Source organism: Bos indicus, chromosome 6, assembly GCF_029378745.1.
Source record: "Bos indicus isolate NIAB-ARS_2022 breed Sahiwal x Tharparkar chromosome 6, NIAB-ARS_B.indTharparkar_mat_pri_1.0, whole genome shotgun sequence".
NCBI lineage: Eukaryota > Metazoa > Chordata > Mammalia > Artiodactyla > Bovidae > Bos > Bos indicus.
The window spans coordinates 93,888,862-93,910,532 of NC_091765.1; the positions used below are offsets into that span (position 1 = coordinate 93,888,862).

General features: G+C 42.5%; 1 protein-coding gene across 2 annotated transcripts in view; it reads left to right on the forward strand.

Moving 5' to 3' along the window:
- FRAS1 (Fraser extracellular matrix complex subunit 1) overlaps positions 1–21,671 on the forward strand; it is a 534,964-nt gene that overhangs the window by 465,374 nt on the left and 47,919 nt on the right. For both annotated transcript variants that reach the window (XM_070791638.1, XM_070791639.1), the window contains 7 exons: positions 1,951–2,119; positions 5,268–5,514; positions 6,867–7,211; positions 8,993–9,153; positions 10,054–10,201; positions 16,790–16,995; positions 21,005–21,161. In XM_070791638.1, the coding sequence (XP_070647739.1) occupies positions 1,951–2,119; positions 5,268–5,514; positions 6,867–7,211; positions 8,993–9,153; positions 10,054–10,201; positions 16,790–16,995; positions 21,005–21,161 (1,433 nt within the window). The remainder of the gene's footprint in view (positions 1–1,950; positions 2,120–5,267; positions 5,515–6,866; positions 7,212–8,992; positions 9,154–10,053; positions 10,202–16,789; positions 16,996–21,004; positions 21,162–21,671) is intronic.

Genomic DNA, 21,671 nt, shown 5'->3' on the forward strand with positions numbered 1-21,671 from the left:
TTCCTTCAGTCTTCAAGTTTAGAAGATAATCCAGAAGAAGTGATGGGGAAAAAATACATTGAAAAAAATAATCACTGGCCTGCAGAAACAGTCTTTGCCTTCTGTCTCCATTCTCCCTGTTCTTAAGCTTATATTCTCCCCTTCGCTCTTTTGGTGTACACAGAATCATGTATCTTTAGTTAAAAATTCATAGCTTAACACAGACAGCTCTTCAAGACACTTTTGTAGTCTTGTTGGGGAGTCCAGAGGTAGAGAGTCACTGAGTGGTAAAACACAGAGCTGGTTTTATGGATTAGATTATAACTAGGACTGTAATTTTTGTGGGAGATATAATTATTTAAATCTACATTTCACAGACCCACTAAGAAACCAATCTCATTATAATTCAAATGAAAATTAGATCTTGGGAAGAAAAGAAGCATGCAAACTTGGTTTCATGTGCCCCAGATGGAGGCTATTCTATTGTTACACACACTTGGAGAATGAGTGGAAAATTAGAATTAACATATATATGTGTTTTATATATATATATAATATATATATAGTTATTGTCTAGTCGATAAGTTGTGTCCAACTCTTTTGTGACCCCCACAAACTGTAGCTCACCAGTCTCTGTCCATGGGATTTCCCAGGCAAGAATACTGGAGTGGTTGCCATTTCATTCTCCATTATATACATACACTCTGCTGCTATTTACCTCTTACTTGTAACTCCTTCAGAATTAAATAAGTTGAATAAAACTGATGATGTTTTCTGGACAACCCTCTAATGTTTGATGGACTAACTAATACAGAGAGTCCCCAAACTGGCAATGAAAATAAACCCCTCAAAGGCACTTTGCCTGCAATCCTCATGGCAACAAGCCACAAGTCAAAGTTAATGGCCATCCTCAGTGATGAAAAACAAAGCCCAGGTCAGGTTGAGCTTTTCTCAACCTGGATAGCTTGTTATGAATAAATGGCACCTGTATACTTTGCCTCCTGCTTTGCAATTCAACAGAAATTCCTAGCAGCAAGCTAAGTTAATTCTGTGTCTTAGTGATTCCAGCTGCTCTAACAGAATACCATAACTTTGGTGACTTGTTATGTAACTTGACAACAGGAATTTATTTCTCACAGCTCTAGAGGCTGGGAAGTCCAAGACTAAGGTGCTGGCAAATTCAGTGTCTGATGAGGGCCTGCTTCATGGTCCATGGAGAATTGAGTTCTTGCTGTAACTTCTTGTGGCAGAAGGCAAATGGAGCTCTCTTCTATGATGGCACTAATCGCATTCATGAGGGCTTCACTCTTGTATGACTACACTAATCCCATTCATGAGGGCTTCACTCTTGTGACCTAATCACCTTTGCAAAGGCCCTAGTACTGTCACAGAGGGGATTAAGGCTTCAACATACAAGTATGGAGGGGCACACTTCCAGTCTACAGCACCTTGGCCCTCTCCCATTGTCATAAAGCCCCATTTGCCTCAACGCCTTTGTTTCCTTGGCCAAGTTCTCATTTTCTTACTTCTGGCACCACTCTGGCTCTTTTAAACATCCTAGAGACCTGGTCCAGTCAGTTCCCACCTGAACCAAGTTATTAATTGGCTTCCAAGCAGCTTTCTTCCAAAGGAACTCACTGCTAATTACTCTACCACACTGGGATGACAGTGTTTGTTATTTCTTTGTGTTCTGAAATATGGAGGGCATACCTCCTATGTGCTGTCTTCCACCTCCTTCTAAAAATGGGGCAGATATCCTTCTGCATCCACTCCTTCTTTGGTCACCTGCTTCTATGACTGTCACAAGTGAATATGTTCCATCAGTTGACCGTTAACTTCTTATAGGAACCAAACTACCTCCTCTCAGAACTGTCCGACCCCAGTAACCAACCCTCAGAGATAAGCATTAAGTACACGGATTCTTTGCAGCCCTTTCAGAATTTCAGAGATGGCCTTTTTGTGTGCTTCCAGCTACAATGTCAGTGAGAAAGCAGGGTCAGTGAGTGTCACGGTGCAGAGGACGGGGAACCTGAACCAGTATGCCATTGTCCTGTGTCGCACGGAGCAAGGCACGGCCACCTCCAGCTCCCGGGTGGGCTCCCAGCCGGGACAGCAGGACTATGTGGAGTATGCTGGCCAGGTAGGTGGGCATGGGGGCCTCTGACTCCCGAACTGCCGGTGGGCTGCAGCGAGGCTGGGAGGTGGCTCTCGTCAACTGTGGTAGTTCCCCCTCGTTCACCCCACCTCCCTGCCCATCGCACCCTCCCTCGGGTCACTGCGCTACGTTGTCTTCCCACAGTGCTCTTTCCTTCACAGTCTGTCTAGTCCCTGCTACAGTTTTAACTGCTGTCCAGCTTCTCAATCTTCACGTTTTGCTTCAAGAAGAGCCTCCCAGGCACCATGTTGTACACTCAGCCTTTGATATCCTAACCTTTCCTCCTTACTTCTCATTACCTGAAGGGTAGGGAGACTAGTTGGGGAGCTCTTGGAATCGATGTGTGGGAGATGAGCTTCATTTATAAAGTGAAGGTGGAGTTTTCAATTAACGAATACACACTGCTATATATATAAAATGGATAGCCAACAAAGACCTGTTGTATAGCACAGGGGACTATACTTAGTATTCTGTGACAACTTATAAAGGAAAAGAATCTGAAAAGAAGAGATAGATACGTATAACTGAGTCACTTTGCTGTACAACTGAAACTAGCATGGCATTGTAAATCAACTCTACTCAATAAAACAAATGAAGGGAAGGCGGAAACAAGGGGGTGGATTCAACAGACCAGTAAGAATTGATAGGATTCAGCAGTGGGCTAGAGAGTGGACAGAAGGGAGAGATGGATGGTGATGCCTTCGCTGGGAGGGGATGCCAAAGAGGAGCAGGTCTAGCGAGGGGGTGATCTTGATTCTGCTTTGGACATGTTGTGTGTGAGTTGCCTTAGAGAAAATCCGTTGGCGGCTGTTTGGGTTTGTAGGAGTGTAGAGACACACACATGCATGCCTGCATGCACGCACACACACACACATTTGCACATCTCCATGTGACAGCAGTGGTAATTAGTGCCAGGGTGTGAATGAAGGAGAAAAAAGAAAAAGTGAAAGCAAAAGAGAAAAGAGGACATAAATAGTAAACTCCTTTATGGCAAGACACCCTCTACATGTCAGATTTAAGTATTGTACAATACTTGGCACTTATTAGGTATTTATTAAGTGTTTTTTAAAAGTAGTTTCATTATTCTTATGGCAGCATGAATCCCTGTAAAGAGAAGTGGGCTCTCTTTCTGAAGCATTTCAGCTGGACTAAGCTAATGCCTCTTACATAAATTTTTTTTTTCATTTTTACTGAAATGTAGTTGATCTAAAATGTGTGTTAGTTTCAAGTGTACAGCAAAGTAATTCATATATATGTGTGTGTATATATATATATACATATATATATTCTTTTTCAGATTCTTTTCCATTAAAGATTATTACAAAATATTGAGAATAGTTCCCTATGCTATAAAGTAGGTCCTTGTTATCTTATATATGTGAAAGTCACTCAGTCGTGTCTGACTCCTTGTGACTCCATGTACTATACAGTCTATGGAATTCTCCAGGCAAGAATACTGGAGTAGGTAGCCATTCCCTTCTCCAAGGGATCTTCCCGACCCATGGATTGAACCCAGGTCTCCTGCATTGCAGGCAAATACTGGAGTGGGTATCCTATCCCTCCTCCAGCGGATCTTTCCAACCCAGGAATTGAACTGGGGTCTCCTGTGTTGCAGGTAGATTCTTTACCAGCAGAGCTATCAGGGAAGCCCTGATATCTTATATCTATAGTAGTGTGTATATTTTAATCCCAAACTTCTAATCTATGTCAAATGTAAATGAGAAATTAGAATAGATCAGATAAGCTAAGGAATGTTTTAGCAAAATAATAATAGAGAGCACATACTTGTGCTTTTCAGAGAATGACAACAGTGTGTTCTAGACCTAAATAAAAACCTTTGAGTGTTTCATTTAGCTGAGAGCATTTTAAAATGTGGATCTTAGTAAAACTTAATTTGATACATTGATTAGATGCAGAATAGTACATTTTTATTGATGAAAAGCATGTGTTTCAGATTTGTGTGACCCTAGAGGTTTAATTTTTACACATTTTAGCTATTTCACAAAATTCAGTCCAGACCCACTGCCTGTCCACTCAGTTTTAGACTGATCCATAACCCTGGTTCCATGTGTAGGTTTTAATCATCTTTTTTATAAAGACAAAGTACAACCAGAAGAAGTCCCTATAAATTCACAATTGTATGCATATAAATTAATTTTTCTATTTTATATAAGGCTAAGTTAATTCACATTATGGATCTACTACATCTAAATGGGAAAGGGTGTAATAGTAAAGTTAAAATTCAGTCTGGCCTGTTCATAATGTGACTGTCTCTGAATTCAAACTCCATAATTCAGTACACTGAGATTCTATGTCAGTTTTGATTATATGAGTAATATGGTGATGATGGTAATATCTTGCATTTGTTCCATGCTTTAAAGTAAAGTTAGTGCCTTCATTTTACATTGTCTCATTTAGTTCCCCCAGTAAGTATGTGAAATAGACATATTGTTGTTATTTAGCCGATGGCGAATCTGAGGTTTGTGAAGTTTTATAGCCTAACCCAGCTTGGAAGTAACAGAACCAGGACTTGAGGCCAGAATTTCACACTCCAAGTTCAAAGATCTTTCCAGTTAAACTTGCCACAAATGGAAGGCAAACCAAGTAATCAAACGACTTGTGCTGTGACTTTCCTGGTGGCCAAGTGGCTAAGACTCCATGCTTTCAATGCAAAGGGCCTGGGTTCCATCCCTGGTCAGGGAACTAGATAGCACATACCGAAACTAAGAGTTCACTTCCCACAACTAAAAGATCCCCTGGGATGCAACCAAGACCCAGCACAACCAAATAAATAGGAAAACAATTTTTTTAGGTTTTAAAAAAAAAATGACTCTTGCTGTCCCAGCTGAGTTAATAAAACAGGATATGAATAGTTACCTGCATGGTTTTCTACATTTACCACACGGTAGGAGACATCTCTTCCTTCCATGACTGTATACAGTGAATCAGCCCCAGTGTGCAGAGGTAGAATGGGGAGAAGTGATACAGCGGGAGGGATTGACAGGAAGAACCAACTGTTTCATTCAGTGGCCTGCCCACTGGACTTGGGTCCTCTTTTTCCCCATGATGCCCTTGGGTAACGGAGCCGGGGAATCTGAGGCTGCTTATCTCCTTGCTGTTTCCTTCGTGACAGGTACAGTTTGATGAGCGAGAGGACACCAAGTCCTGCACCATCGTCATCAACGATGACAACGTGTTTGAGGACGTCGAGAGTTTCACCGTGGAGCTCAGCATGCCAGCGTACGCCCTACTAGGGGAGTTCACCCAGGCGAAGGTCATTATCAATGACACTGAGGACGAGCCCACATTAGAGTTTGATAAGAAGACCTACCGGGTCAACGAGAGTGCTGGCTTTCTGTTTGCACCTATTGAAAGAAAAGGTCTGTTGGTGCCCAAGGCGGCAAGGAGCTGTAATAATAGCTAACGTTTATTCTATCCCTTTCACATGCCACGTGCTCATGTACCATGTTAACTCATGTGTGGGGGTGCATCGTGGGTTATCAACTCACTTCAATCCCCAATAACCATCCTCCCTACAGTGAGTTCTACAGATGGCTTCTCCATTGAAGTTGTTTGCATGCCCATTTATTCTTAAGTGGGACCAGAAGGCTAGTTACATTTGGCCTTGCAAATGACTCCTGAACTCAGAGTTCTTAATCAGTCACCCAGTCCAAAAATATTTAGTAGCCTTGGTCAAGGCAGGCAGTTACAGTGTGCGAGAACTGGCTTCCTGTCTTCTTGGGAGACTGAAAATGTATTTAAAGATTTCCACATGTGAGTGTCACATGTAGAGCTCAGGTGAGAAATTAACTGTGTGTGAGAAATAAAGGGTGATTCCACTGGCGTGGAAAATCAAAAGAAAGATCATATGGATTTACGATTGTGAAATATTGTGACTTTAAAAACACATGGAAATTGAGGGAGGGGCTGTATGAATATGGACTTTTGGTTCACTTTGCTGTACAGAAAAACTAACACAACATGGTAAAGTAATTACACTCCAATAATAATATTTAACAAATTTTTTTAAACACTTGGAAATTGATCCCTATTCAAAGCCACAACCAGACTGTAAGTGATGATGTCAGGTGTTTTGTTGGTTCTGCTGATGGTGTGTTAGTGTGGCCAACGCTGCATGTAACACCAACCCTTGGTGATGCCACTCAGAGGACAGATAAGGCTTGTTGGTTGCTCTGAGTCAGCTGGCCGAGCCCAAATAGCCTATCACCCAGGTAAGTGGCAGTGCTAATAAGTAAAGTCGTTTGTTCAGAGAGGCAGGGTGTTTTTGTTTTGTTGTGTCTTCCTTTTTTTTAAACAGGCTTGTTTCTCCCTGGGAGCTAAAGTGCAGAAGTCTATTCAGAAAGGCAGTCAACTGTGCTCATAGCACTGTCTTCAGGACACAATTACTTTTCTACTTAAAGTACCAAGTACGTCTCTTTTCCCTCCACCCGCTGTGGTCTTAGATGGCGGGCAATGAGTCTTGTGAATTAATAGAGCACGAAATTCACAGAATAGGAAATCCATTCCAGGTTGTTTGGTGAAGGATCTGGGATATGTGAAATCCTCAAGTGGCTTAGACCACGGGCTTAAGACACTGCAAAGCAGGGACATTTCCGTTAGAGTTTGAATGGAATATGTCAAAAAGAATCATACCCATCAAAATTACCAGAGATTTTAAAACTTGAGAAACGCTCATTCAACTACTTTGGTATTCTTGCCATTTGTGTTTCAGGGGATTCAAGCAGCATTGTATCTGTGATTTGCTACACGGTCCCCAAGTCAGCTATGGGCAGTAGCCTCTATGCTCTAGAATCGGGCTCTGATTTTAAATCTAGAGGGATGTCTGCCGAGAGTCGAGTGATATTTGGGCCTGGTGTCACCATGTCCACCTGTGATGTCATGCTCATCGATGACAGCGAGTACGAAGAGGAAGAGGAGTTTGAGATTGCCCTGACAGGTGCTTCCGACAACGCCCGCATCGGAAGAATGGCATCGGCCAAGGTGCTCATTGCTGGTCCCAATGATGCTTCTACCGTGTCCTTGGGCAACACGGCTTTTACCATCAGCGAGGATGCAGGTAATGGAGAGCATCTCTGGGCTCCCCTCACTCGTCTCCTGATCCCTTCCTTAAATAGTTTCCTCTTAGTTTTGAGAATGCCCTTAGGATGTTGAGAATGCCATTCCTCAGTGACACAGTTATCAGTGTGAGGCAGGTAATACTCAGCATCAAAACCAAGAATGAAAGGTAGTGAAGGTTAGGAAACTCCATTCACTTATCTTGCTCTGCTTACTGGTGGCAGGAAAAGACCTGACTTAGAGCTCACTGGCTGACCTCTGTGGTCCAAAGGGAGGGTGTAGTGCTAAACATTTGGCATGTGAAGGAGGGGGATGTGATCTGTTGAAGATGGAGGTAAATTATTTAGTGTCCTGCAACTGCCATAACAAATAAATTCAAAATTTCCGTGTTTTAACAATGGAACTCTCATCCCCATAACAGCCCAAGGCAGTCAATGGGCAGATTTCTTCCACCCAGGTCTCTTCCCTCTTTGGGCTCCGCATGAATCTCAAAGTCTTCCTCATATTGTTGACAGACATCCTGCTATTAATAAGAGAGTCAGTGGTTGTGCTGAAGGTCTGCTAATCAGCTAATCTGTGCTGATCAAGACCTTGCACCTCTTTGAAGGTGATACTCTTAGCTATAGTGAAAACTAAGATTTTGGAGTATTTACTGAATGCCAGCCACCATACCATGTGCATTGCATTCCTTCTTATTTATAGAGAAGAGCAAATGGGGTCCCAGAGAGGTGAAATAAATCATCAAAGACCAGCTAATATGCAGAACTGGATTAGAACCCAGACCTTTCTATTATACTGCGTTCCCTTCCCCATACAACAAATGCCCAGCCATGACTACTTGTCACCTCATGGCTATTGGCTCGAAAAGTACTATTGATGGACTTGTCGAGTAGCTTTTCTCTGACCTTGATTGTGAAAACAGCTAAAAATTTACATGCGTATCATTAGGGCCCTACAAATTATGTTGTCACAGTGGCCAAAAGATGAGCTTCTTTCTGAGATAAGCAATAAGCACATATGGTTTAAGTAATGATGTGTGCAACACTCAGATAGAATAGGGAAATCACCCAGTTAGGAACATTTAACTAGGGACATTCAGCTCCAGGCCTCATAGAGCCCCCTAGCCGGTTCTTCCTTAATTGGCTATATTTTCTTCTCCATAAATAGGCTTAAGGTGTTTTCAAGGGACCCTCCCCGCTTTGTTGTTGTTGTTCAGTCGCTCAGTCATGTCCGACTCTTTGCGATCCCATGGACTGCAGCACGCCAGGCTTCCCTCTCCTTCACTATCTCCCAGAGTTTGCGCAAACTCATGTCCTTTGAGTCGGTGATGCCATCCAACCATCTCATCTTCTGTCATCCCCTTCTCCTTCTGCCTTCAATCTTTCCCAGTATCAGGGTCTTTTCCAGTGAGTTGGCTCTTCACATCAAGTGGCCAAAGTGTTGAAGTTGCAGTTTCAGCTTCAGTCCTTCCAATGAATATTGAGGGTCGATTTCCTATAGTGGACCCTCGCCTCTTAAGCCACAAAACTGCTTTCCCCTAAAGGTTGTCTTCCTAGCACCACCTCTGTGGGGCCCTCCCGCAGGTCTGCTCTTGAACTTAATATCCATACAGCCAGGGATGGTGACACCTCTGGGCCTTCAGAGGGCGCACAGAGTGTCACTGAAGGTGGTCTAGGCAAGTGGCAGGATGGAGCTGCTGCAGCGAGGGAAGACATTGTTCTGAAAACCACACTCACACTCTGATTCAAGACTGACCACTGAAACGTGTGCTTCTCAATTCAGGTACAGTGAAGATCCCAGTTATCCGCCACGGGACTGACCTTTCCACCTTCACGTCTGTCTGGTGTGCCACGCGGCCCTCAGACCCAACGTCTGCCACCCCAGGAGTTGACTACGTTCCCAGCTCTAGGAAGGTGGAGTTCGGACCAGGTGTCACTGAGCAGGTGAGCATGCAGAGGTCAAAGGCCAGATGGGTTGTTCATGTCATCTCTAGTCTGCTCTCCAAAGTCTCTAGAGGACTCTAAAATATTGAAATATTACTGTCTTCCCTTTCTTCAGACATCTTCCCTTTAAGATGTTTAGAAAAGCTCATGGGTGATAGACACCAAATTATTAGAAAGGATTACCTGTATGGCACAACTGTAGATCCCAAAGGTAATATTGTGAAGTTAATATTATAATTTTCATCTTTTTAATGTGCGCTTTGGCTTCCAACTAGGCAGGATGAGACAAAAGCTGGCTTTGTCTATCCTTTCCCTAGCCTTCCCCTAATTTGGTGGTGTTGATGTCTGTGTTTCTGAAGGGCTAAGTTGCCGTTACTTTCCCATTCACCTCTGGGACGAGGAAAGGGGAGTATAGAAGAGGTGAAAGCCTTGTATTTCAGGACCATTGGAGAGTTCAAAAACACAAGCCAACAAATCAACCTAGATCTTTGACAAACTCTCCAAATGCCATTTTCAGCATAATATCCAGCATCACTGTGCTTGATTGATTTCAGATGTCTAGAGAAAAAACACCTAGGGTATGTGATAAATTGATCATCATTTTATGGATTTTAAAAATTTACTTTAAGACCAACAGAGAAATGCAAGTTGTTACTTTTATCCTAATCTCCCAAAGGCAAATGAGTGTTGGGTGGTGAGTATTCTATAAGATTTGCTTTGATTTTTCCTCGCTTTTTTAATTAGAAAAAAAAATTATGGAGGGGTATGTGCTAAGTCATGGTGTAATTGACATATAACATTATGTCAGATTCAGGTATACAACATAATGGTTCAATATTTGTAAATATTGTGGAATGAACACCACAATAAGTCTAGTTAACATCCTGATTTTTCTCCTAGTATTGCACCTTGACCATCTTGGATGACACTCAGTATCCAGTGATTGAAGGGCTGGAGACATTTGTGGTTTTCCTCAGCTCCCCACAAGGGGCCGAACTGACCAAACCCTTCCAGGCTGTCATTGCAATTAATGACACATTCCAGGATGGTAAGAGATTGGGGTTACCAGCTGGTGGCTCAGATCAGATTTCTATTACTTCCTTAACATCCACATATATAACATTGGAGCTCATTCACATTTTCACTCAAGAAACGTGTGTGTGTATGAGTACATGCATGTGCACATTTTTACATAGAAATATGGGGCAGAAATCATTCGTATTTCTGGCACTCTGCTAGGCACACTTGAGGATATTGCACATTCAGTCCAGGTCACCACTTTAAAGTGAGTATCACAATAAAGCAAGTCAGATGAATTTATTGGTTTCCCAGTGTATATAAAAGTTTACACCATACTGTAGTTTATTAGGGGCTTGCATTGTGTCTAAAAAAACAAATGTACCTTAATTTTAAAATATTTTATTGCTAAAATGCTAATCATCTTCTGAGCTTTTCACGAATCATAATCTTTCCTTCATAGAAACATCAAAGATCACTGATCACAATCACTGTAATGAATATAATAATAATGAAAAAGTTTGAAGTATTGGGAGAGTTACCAACATGAAACATAGAGACACAAAGTGAGCCAATGCTGTTGGGAAAATGGCGCCATAGACTTGTTCAACACATGATTGCCACAAATCTTCAATTTGTCAAAAATATAGTTTCTATAAAGGGCAGTCAAGTGAAGTACAATAAAATGAGGCATGCCTGGTTGGGCTGTGTCCTCAGAAGCTCAAGCTCTAGTTGGGGGGATCAGACCCTCAAACAGAAAAAGTAGAATATATTATGATAAATGACCTAATAGTATGATAAATCTAGTAGTGTACGGGAGAGGGGGCTGAATTGTAACTAAGTGTGGAAGAATCCTAGAAGATTTCACAAAGGAAATGATATTTAAGCAGAGTCTTTAGGTGTGGTAGGAGTTTATCTGATGGATAATAAAATGTTTCTAAATGGAGAACTATAGTATATGTAAGGTATGCAATTTTGAAAGACGCATATTTGGAGAACAGTGAGATGCTTACTTTTGCTTCGAGCCTGGCAGGAGGTGAATGGAAGGAAATGAAATGGAAAGACATGTTGGAGACAAGTTCTGAGATGTCTTATGTTCCAGCATCAGGAATTCATAGGTACAGGGGAGCAGCGGATGCTTCTAAGCAGAGGAGTGGTGTGATTTTTGTTAGAGGAAACTAATACTGACCATCCTGTGGGTGATGTGCAGGACAAATAGACACAGGCACCCAGACAAAGTGGTGCTGGTGGTAAAGAACCCCCTGCCAATGCAGGAGATGTAAGAGATGCAGGCACAGTCCCTGGGTCGGGAGGATCCCCTGGAGGGGGCAAGGCTACCCACTCCAGTATTCTTGCCTGGGGATTTCCATGGACAGAGGAGCCTGGCCAGCTACGGTTCAGAGGGTCACAAAGAGTCGGACACAACTGAAGTGACTGAGCACACACACGAGCACCTGAACAAAAATATGAGTGCCCAGTGAAGAGCTGGCCTAAGTAACAAGCGAATGAACGGGAAAGCACAGTTGTTTCTGGGAAAGAATTGGTGAAATCTAAAATTGCCAGATTCTAGAGTTGGGTAGAGATCAAGTCAAACCTTTCACTTCAAGCAGGGGGACCCTCCTCAGCCTCCTTAGGGATCAACATAGAACCCATGATGACATTCTTCAGTGACTACACAGAGTCATCAAAGAAGGAACAGGAAGCCCAGCAGGGTTATCATTAATGTCTTTGTTTTTAAATAATTTATTCACTTATATAGTTTTAAAAAAGGCTTCCTAGGTGGCTCAGTGGTAAAGAATCCATCTGCCAATGTAGGAGACATAGGTTTGATCCCTGGGTCAGGAAGATCTCCTGGAGAAGGAAATGGCAACCCACTCCAGTATTCTTGCCTGGAGAATCCCATGGAAGAATCCCAATGGACAGAAGAATCTAGCAGTTTACAGTCCTTGGGGTCACAAAGAGTAGAACATGACTGATCAACTGAGCACACATAACTAAGAAAAAGTAAACAGCAAAAATCATACTATGAAAATTGTCTTCCTTCTATCCCTGTCTCCCAGACTTTCATCTCCCCTCCCTGAAGACAACTATTTGAAGCAGTTTTTTGTTATATGTTTTCATATATCCAAAATAGTATCTTATTTTAGACTTATGTTTATTGAGGTCTAACTTACATAAATCAAAGTTCACCCACCACAACAATCCAAGATGTTGAACAGTTCCGGCATCCTACTTCCCTGAGTGGTTTAACCCTATGCTTCCACAGCAGAGGGTGTAAGTTTGATTCCTGGTAGGAGAAGTAAGATCCCCTGGTAGGGGATCCCACATGCTACCTCCATGGTCCAAAAAAAAAAAAAAAAAAAATCCTTACAAAGTCAGCTTTCAGCCTCCCAAAGTGATCTTAGCTCCTTTTGTCTTTCTCCACTGGGCTGAAATGGCCGTTAAATCATCTAAGTGGCTCATCTCAGAATATTTTCTGTTTTCACCTTTCTCTTCTGCTCTCATACCTAGAATTAGACTTGGTGTTGCCCTGAAGATGCTGAGCAAGGCAAGAAAGGCCTTGTAGCTGCTACCGCATGGCAATTTTGTATGTGCAGTTGTGTCTCACCATTAACTCAAACCAGAGGCAGGAGTTTTCCTCAATCACAGACTTAACCATCACCCATACAGAGTCCACCGCATTCCAGGCGGGTTGTGTTTGCACTTTTTGTCAGTTACTAAGAAGATTAGCAGGTGATATTTTCCATGCCTAAAACTGGTGCTTAACACTAGGGATTACAGAGGAGTAGAGAGTAGAGTCTTGCTATCTATTTCAGGACATCAGACTTACACAAATGTGAGGATAACTGCAAATTGATGTTCTCAGAGACGTGTTGGTGATAGTGCATGATTCCCACTGTGAGCCCGTGAGTCTTCCAGGAGCCTTCTGTGAGCCTTCCTTCTCCCATTCACACATCCTATCCTAGTGAAATAGAAATGGTTCTGCAGTCAGACAGAACTGACCCTCAGGGCCGGCACCCCTACTTCCTCTGAGGACTGTAGTGGGGTCCCCAGTCACCAGGCCATGGACCTGTACTTTATCCATGGCCTGTTAGGACCCAGGGCGCACAGCAGGAGGTGTGTGGCAGGCTGGGGAACTAAGCTTCATCTGTATTTGCAGCCACTCCCCTTTGGACTTCCCTGGTGGCTCAGACCGTAAAGCGTCTGCCTACAATGCTGGAGACCTCGGTTCAATCCCTGGGTCAGGAAGATCTCCAGGAGAAGGAAATGGCAACCCACTCCAGTACTCTTGCCTGGAAAATCCCATGGATGGAGGAGCCTGGTAGGCTACAGTCCATGGGGTCGCAAAGAGTCGGATACAACTGAGCAACTTCACTTTCTTTCACTTTCCGCTTTGGTCTCATTACCACCTGAGCTCCGCCTCCTGTCAGATCAACAGTGGCATTCGATTGTCGTAGGAGGGTGAACCCTACTGTGAACTGTGCATGCGAGGGATCTAGGTTGTGTGCTTCTTATGAGAATCGTCCCAAACCCGCCCCCTGCTCCCAACTCCTGTCCGTGGAAAAGTTGTCTTCTGTGAAGCCAGTCCCTGGTGTCAAAATGGTTGGAGATCGCTGCCTTGTAGGGTTTGCCAAGAGGATAAGAAATGACGTGTATGGAAGCCCTTAACACAATGCCTGACCTGGGTTGGGCCTTTGTACATCTTAACCTCCACGCATAAATTTGTCCCCAGTCCAGATTGCCTTTCCTTTGTCTCTGCTCAGTCTCCCACTGAACTGAGGGCTCCTTAAAAGCAGAGACTTCCCAGAAAACAGTCATGAGAAGTGTTCACCCACTTCTTTCTTTTCTTTTCCTCCTTTTTTTTTTTTTTTTTTTTTTAGCAGATAGGCATGGGAAAGAAAAGTGAAATGAAAGTGAAGTCTCTCAGTCGTGTCTGACTCTTTGCGACCCTGTGGACTGTAGCCTACCAGGCTCCTCTGTCCATGGGATTTTCCAGGCAAGAGGACTGGAATGGGTTGCCATTTCCTTCTCCAGAGGATCGTCTCGACCCAGGGATCGAACCTAGATTTCCCGCATTGCAGGCAGATGCTTTACCCTCTGAGCCACCAGGGAAGCCATAGGCATGGGCCTATGTGTTAGAGGGAAAAGGGAAAGAAGTCTTTTACATCTCAAGAGAAATCTGGAGTTGATTAATACATGACATAGCCCAAACATTACCACTTTAGCTTTTAATTCACCTCCACCCTGATGACTGTCAAGCCAGCAAAAAAAATCAATCTACAGCATTAGATAAAATCTGCTACGAGCAGAAAAGTTTTCTTGCTTGTGTTGCTTTTTGCCTGACAACAAGCTCCCTTCTTGTCGTCATGTGCAAGGTCATGTCATTCCCACCCCTTTCTTAGAAGCACAGACAGTTGTTCTCGATGGAAAGAGTCCCAGATGGGTAATGTGTAGGACCTCATACCGAAGTCACTCATCTTTTTAGAGATATCTTCTGGGTTTTTCTTTAGTGATAAATGGTAATAGGCTTAGCTCAGATAATAGATTTGTTTTATATTTGCCAATGCCGACAGTTCTGAGCCGTGGACAGGTTGGAGGCAGAGAGCTTTCTATATGTTGTCTTCCACACAGCTTTGTGCTCACTCCTTCTGTTCGTTCCTTTCAGTTTGGGCAAGGCATGTTGGAGGCAGCCAGGAAATACATGTTTTAGCTTTAAGGTCATCTTTCTGTAGCTCCAAAGACGATTTGACATATGACTGGACAGATGACTACCTCTTTGTATTTTTCATAAAGAAAATAATAACTGTCACTCAGCAAAATGTTGGTCTCAGAAGGAGACACGCTTTAATGCAGAATGTTACCTAAGGCCTTGTAGAAAGCAAGGAGGAAAAACTGATCCAATGTGTTCAGAAGCCTGGAGATGGGAAGCAATACACACCGTGATATGGTAATTCCTGCCAACATTTGCTTCAAATTTTGATGCTGGAGAAGATTTGAAAGTCCCTTAGACAGCAAGAGATTAAACCAGTCAATCCTAAGGGAAATCAACCCTGAATATTCATTGATGTTGACTGATGCTCCAATACTTTGGTCACTTGATGCAAAGAGCCAACTCATCAGAAGAGATTCTAATGCTGGGAAAGATTGAGGGCAGGAGGAGAATGGGACGGCAGAGGATGAGATGGTTGGATGGCATCACCAACTCAGCATGAGTTTCAGCAAACTCAGGGAGGTAGTGAAGAACAAGGAAGCCTAGTGTGCTGCAGTCCATGGGGGTCACAAAGAGTTGTACACACCTTAGTGACTGAACAGCAATAACCACATTAGAGTGCCCTCTTTTTACTGTATTGAGCACTAATCTCATTCAGTTGAATCCTCCCAATAATTTTACAAGTTAGATATTAACATTTCCAATTTACATATTTAAAAAAAGGAAGAAGCAAGGTTCAGAATCTAAATAACTTTTCCTGCAGAGAGAGACTGCCAGCTTGCTTAGTCATGTCAGACTGTTGGACATGTCTGACTGTCTGTGGGACATGTCTGACTGTTGGGTGTATCCGACTGTGGGACATGGACTGTAGCCTACCAGGCTCCTCTATCCATGGGATTTCCCAGGCAGGAATACTGACATGGGTTGCCATTTCCTTCTCCAGGGGATTGTCCTGACTCGGGGATGGAACCCTTGGCCCCTGCATTGGCAGGTGGATTCTTTACCACTGCACCAGCCACTGGCCAAATGCAGCTTGTAGGTGTGTTTTGTTCGGCTGCAATAGTTTTGGCCTGAATGGAATTTTTTTTTTACCATTTTAAATGCTTGCTATTTTGAAATTTAGGAGCTATGACCTAAAAATGCAGATCTCTGGCTTCGTTTGAAAATAGGGAGACCTGCCAGCAAAAGAATGAAGCTAAGGGGCAGCCCTCTTTAAACACGACCTGTTCTTTCCAATTGTCCCTGTTCTCTGTGGTCTTTCTGGCCCGGCACCCATGTGAGCGGTCATTTATCATCAGGTTTACACTGCTGTTTTCTTTGTAGCCTTAGAAGGAACATGAACTTTTTTGGGTTCTCAGGTCTCAACATTTTTCTTCCACCTGGCGCATATCTTCATTTGCATCACCTATCTGCATTTGAGATGGTGACTGTTCCCTGAAGCTGAGCAAACTTGATTTGTTCTATTTTGTTGGAACTACACTCACAGTGGAGCAAGCTTCCATGATGGCTCAGAAAGTAAAGAATCTGCCTGCAATGCAGAGACTGGGGTTCGATCCCTGGGTTGGGAAGATCCCCTGGAGAAGGGACTGTCTATCCACTCCAGTAATCTTGTCTGGAAAATCCCATGGGCAGAGGAGCCTGGTGGGCTACAGTCCATGGGGTCGCAGAGTGGGACATGACTGAGCAACCAACACTGTCACTTCACTTTCATTCACTCATGGTGGAAGCAGTTTCCTGGTCCTGAGAGCAGTAGGCAGGCCTTGAAATCTGCTGATTGCCTGTGACTTATCAGCCTCTGGTGGTCCTCAGTGGCGCCTTCCTGCCAGGTTGCTGAGGGCCCACAAGGGCTACCGCCACCTCCCTCGGTGTCCCGCTAACAGTGCCTCCATCTTTCCTTCTCTCACCCAGTGCCCAGCATGCAGTTTGCCAAGGATTTGCTCCTGGTGAAGGAGAAGGAGGGCGTCCTGCATGTGCCCATCATTCGGAGTGGAGACCTGAGCTATGAGTCATCGGTGAGGTGCTATACTCAGGGCCTTTCAGCTCAGGTCATGGAGGACTTTGAGGAGAGAAGAAACACAGACTCTTCACGGATTACGTTTCTCAAAGGGGAGAAAGTAAGTGGATTCGTGGTGGCTGAAAGATGGGTTTCTCTCCTTCCTTGATGCCTTTATTTGTCCATAGTGAAGTAATTCAGACAAACTCTGAACATCCTAAGATGTTCTAATTAATTGTTCACATTGGGTTGGCCAAAAAGTTCGTTCTGAATTTTCCATTACATCTTACGGGAAAACCTGAACAGATTTTTTGGCCAACGCAATACTTTCAACGATATCATCTCTTCTATGTAGCTGTCTTCTCTGTTGCCCACTTAGCACCAGCTACCTATGTCATTGGTTGAGCTGGGAAGTTTAGATGGTGTAGAATCTTCTTGGAATTTAGCAGAATCAGATGACTAGGGACTGCTCTTAATCTGAAACCACATTGAAGAGGAATGCAGTCCACAAATGTTGTCTGGAGGAGACAGTTTTCTAATACCTGGGTCCCGGTTGCAGGCCAATACACATTCTGGTATAGGGCCCGCAGTACAGGATTGCACAGGTAGAGTTGAGCAGATTCAGGTTCGGGAAGTATTTTCTTGGTAATATAATGCAAAATGATGCATACAGACGAGGAAACTCCTGAGAAATTCCAGTCACTAAATATGGCTGCATCAGAATCAAATAGGGCTTCCCTAGTGGCTCAGAGTAAAGAATCCACTTGCAATGCAGGAAACTCGGGAGACGCAGGTTTGATCCCTAAGTTGGAAAGATCTGCTGGAGGAGGAAATGGCAACCCACTCCAGTATTCTTGCTGGGAAAGAGTCCCATGGACAGTGGAATGTGGGGAGCTGTAGTCTATAGGGTGACAAAGAGTCAGACATGACTGAGCACACACACACATCAGAATCAAGCCTGCAGCCTCAGTGTATATCCAAAGCACATACTGAATGGGAGTTGTATTTCCCCATTTTTTGGATCTCAGTTTCAGATGACTAAGTCAGTTGTGGCCCTGATTGCAAGGCCGCAGCCCTTGGTTCAAAGTATGGAGTTCCCATTGGTCATTTCAAGGCCTTTTCTCATTTTGTTGATTGATTCATTTCATTTTACCCCTATTCTGCAGACAGTCACAGTCCTTCCCCATCTGAGGTCGTCAATCCATTGTCTGTTAATGTGTGTCTCTTACTTTGTATTTGTTCTTTGCAAAGGCCTCGTTCTTTATATATATAATTTTTAATTTATAAAACTGCTACTGTGTTATATTTTTTCACACGTTTTCTGTGTTTTCTCAGCAATATGTTTTGGGTATCTGTGCATGTCATTTATGTGTATATCTAATCTGTTGCTTCAAACTGTTGCCTAGTATTTCATGATGTGCATTTACTACCTTTTACTCATTCACTCTCAGCAACAGACAGTGAAGCTCCTCCATTTCAGTTCCCAGTCACCTCCTAACACTCTGCCATTACTAACAGTACCACCAGGCAAATCCTCCTACCTGTCCACTTCCTCAGCAGCAAAATTGCTGGACTCCAGGGCATGAATGTGCTTAATTAAAAAAAAAAAATAGTATTAGGATACTTTCCAAAATGTCACTAACGGGACATGAAGGTTGCTAAAACCCTACATCCTCTTCTATACTTTTCCAGTTACTGATTTTTACTAATCTGATATGTATAATGTTATATCTCATTTCAATTTGCCTTTCTCCAATTATTTCTATGTTTTGCTCAGATGGCAAAGAATCCACCTGCAATGTGGGAGACCTGGATTCGATCCCTGGGTTGGGAAGATCCCTTGGAGGAGGGCATGGCAACCCACTCCAGTATTCTTGCCTGGAGAATCCCCATGGACAGAGGAGCCTGGCAGGCTACGGGTTGCAAAGAGTCAGACACAACTGAGCGACTAAGCAAAGCGCATGCTTGTTAGTTCATTGAGTTTCCTCTTACAAGAATCTATTATTTTTAACCTTTGTTACTTATTTTATTGTGTTGCTATCTTTTTCTTACTGATTTGCAGTAGTTTCTTGTGTACTCTTGGGTTTCCCTCATGGCTCAGAGGTTAAAGTGTCTGCCTCCAATGTGGGAGACCGGGTTTCAATCCCTGGTTCGGGAAGATCCCCTGGAGAAGGAGATGGCAACCCACTCCAGTATTCTTGCCTGGAGAATACTCTAAATATTCTTAATGTTAATAATTCTGAATAGTAATATTAATCCTTGCCAACTTTAGACATTTTAGCTCCTATAAGCGTAGTTTCCTTTTCTGTCTCTCATCTACTACCATTGACCTTGGTGTTCTTAGTTGAACAGAAATCTTCATTTTGATATAATCAAGCATATGAAGTTCAGTTCAGTTCACTTCAATTCTGTTGCTCAGTTGTGTCCGACTCTTTGTGACCCCATGGACTACAAGCATATGAAGGTTTTGCCTTATGATTAGTTCTTTTGAAGTTTAGCGGAAGACTTTACCCATCCCAGGTCACCCGATTCTTCCTCCATTCTTTACCACCAAAAGAAAGTAATAGTTTCCTTCTCTGAGACTCTCAAGTCTTTTATGTGTGCATGACTCATGAAACCCCTGTCTTAGTTTTGTATTTTATGGGAATTTTACTGGTGGCAGGTTGAAACACATATTAAAACACACACACACATAAGTACTGTAAATATGATCTTCAGCTTTGAGTCTGCATGTCTGTATTTGTTTTAAATTCAAAAGAGGATTCTCTGCCTATCCAAGAGGCAGTTTGTAATTTAGTAAAATCATAAAGAAAATACAGCTTAGTAGTCTAGATGTTACCCACATGGCAGCCTATTCATAAGCACGTTTTGGAATCTTCATCTCCTTTGTCATGCTGAGCAATGTCTTTGGAACTTGTCATTTACCAGAATGTCCTTTTTTAAAATTTATTTTTAATTGCAGAATAATTTTTTACAGTGGTTTCTGCCATAGAACAATGTGAATCAATCATAAGTATACATTATATCCCCCATCCTGCACCCTCCAGGGGGAAAGGGTGGGATGAATTGAGAGAATAGCATTGAAACATATTTATTACCATATGTAAAATATATAGCTAATGGAATGTTGCTGTATGACACAGGGAGAATGTCTTTTATTTTTAAGATATACTGAAGAGTCATTATTAAATTCATGCTTTCCATAAAGAAATTCTTGCTGTAAGAAAAATGTGAGAGGGATAATAAAAGCATGCTTCAGGAACTTAAAACCAGGTTAGCAAACCACAGGTAAATGTTCACAGAAATAGTCTCCCTCCATCTAGTATGACTCAGGGGGTGTGACAGTAAAAGCTCCATACCCACATATCCTATGCAATATGGTACTATAGTGAGTTTAAGATCAGCCAACTACAAATAATCACACTTCATATCATGACTATGCTATCAAGGCTGCTCTGTTGTTGTGACCTTATTTTACATTTCCCCAAGAAGACAGTCCTCAGAAGAGAATATTCAGTTTGGGAAACACTTGATTTCTTTCCATCCAACAGGGATTTAGATTGTGTTCTCTGACATTCAGTTCTCAGCAGTTTTCAAGTGAGACACCATTTGGCAGCTCTTTATAGAGTTCTGCAGCTTTTAAAGGTGACTTTAGCCTAACAGGAAGCTTTTCTGACTTCCTTATAAGACTCCTCAATTTTCGCAAAGGAAGAAGAACATTATTCACCTCTCCAGGATTTCTAATCCATATGTTAAACCCTCACCATCAGAAATCTACCTATCATAACATGTACAAGGGTGTAGATGAGTCCAGGCAAAATGTGAGGAAGCACACAAATGTTCTCCAAATGCTTTTTAGTGATTCATTTTATTGCTCTAGTTTTTCATAACTTATGACCAATAATTCAAAATGGTTTGGAATATTGAATACAAAGCTTCACATATAGGTAGGTCCATCTAGGTATGACTGTTGAGACTTAAATATTCTATTTTATAAATGGTTGGAAATCTTTTGAATTTGTGTTGGCTCTTTGATGCTGCAAAGAAGAAAAATTACTTTCCAGGGAAAGGTGAGCAAATGATTGATACCTCGCTGCAAGTTTTAATCTCTCTTGTGCCCTTGGCTCTAGATGAAGAACTGTACTGTCTATATCCACGATGACTCCATGTTTGAGCCTGAGGAACAGTTCAGGGTCTACCTTGGCCGTCCTCTTGGGAACCACTGGAGTGGAGCCAAAGTTGGAAAGAATCACATGGCCACCATCACCATATCTAATGATGAAGATGGTAACAGAAGAAATTGCCTTTAGTTTCTCTTAGGTTGATGGGACTTGAACTGATGTTTCATAGTAATGTTTTAATGTAATTATAGGTGTTTTGAAAAATAAAAGCACTGTAAAAATGTCTAATGGTAACAGTTGGAGTATTCATAAAAAAAAATAGTCTTGGAATATTTATAGGAAACAATTATACTCCAATTTAAAAAAAAAAAAATGCAGCAAGGGATCCCTTCCACAGAGCTCCGATTTTTTTTACTATAATTTTTTTTTTAATTTAAATTGAAAATTTTTAAACATACAGTTTTAACTGGATGTTTATTTGGGCTTTTTTGTTCCTGCTGTGTGACATGTAGACTATTAGTTCCCTGACCAGGGATCGAAACCACAGCCTCTGCGTTGGAAGCAAGGAGCCTTAACCGCTGGACCATCAGGGAAGTCACAGAGCTCTAATATTTTTAATCACATTGTTCCCTAGCACATCACCAAGACATAAGGAATGAGTGTGGTTAAGAGCTAG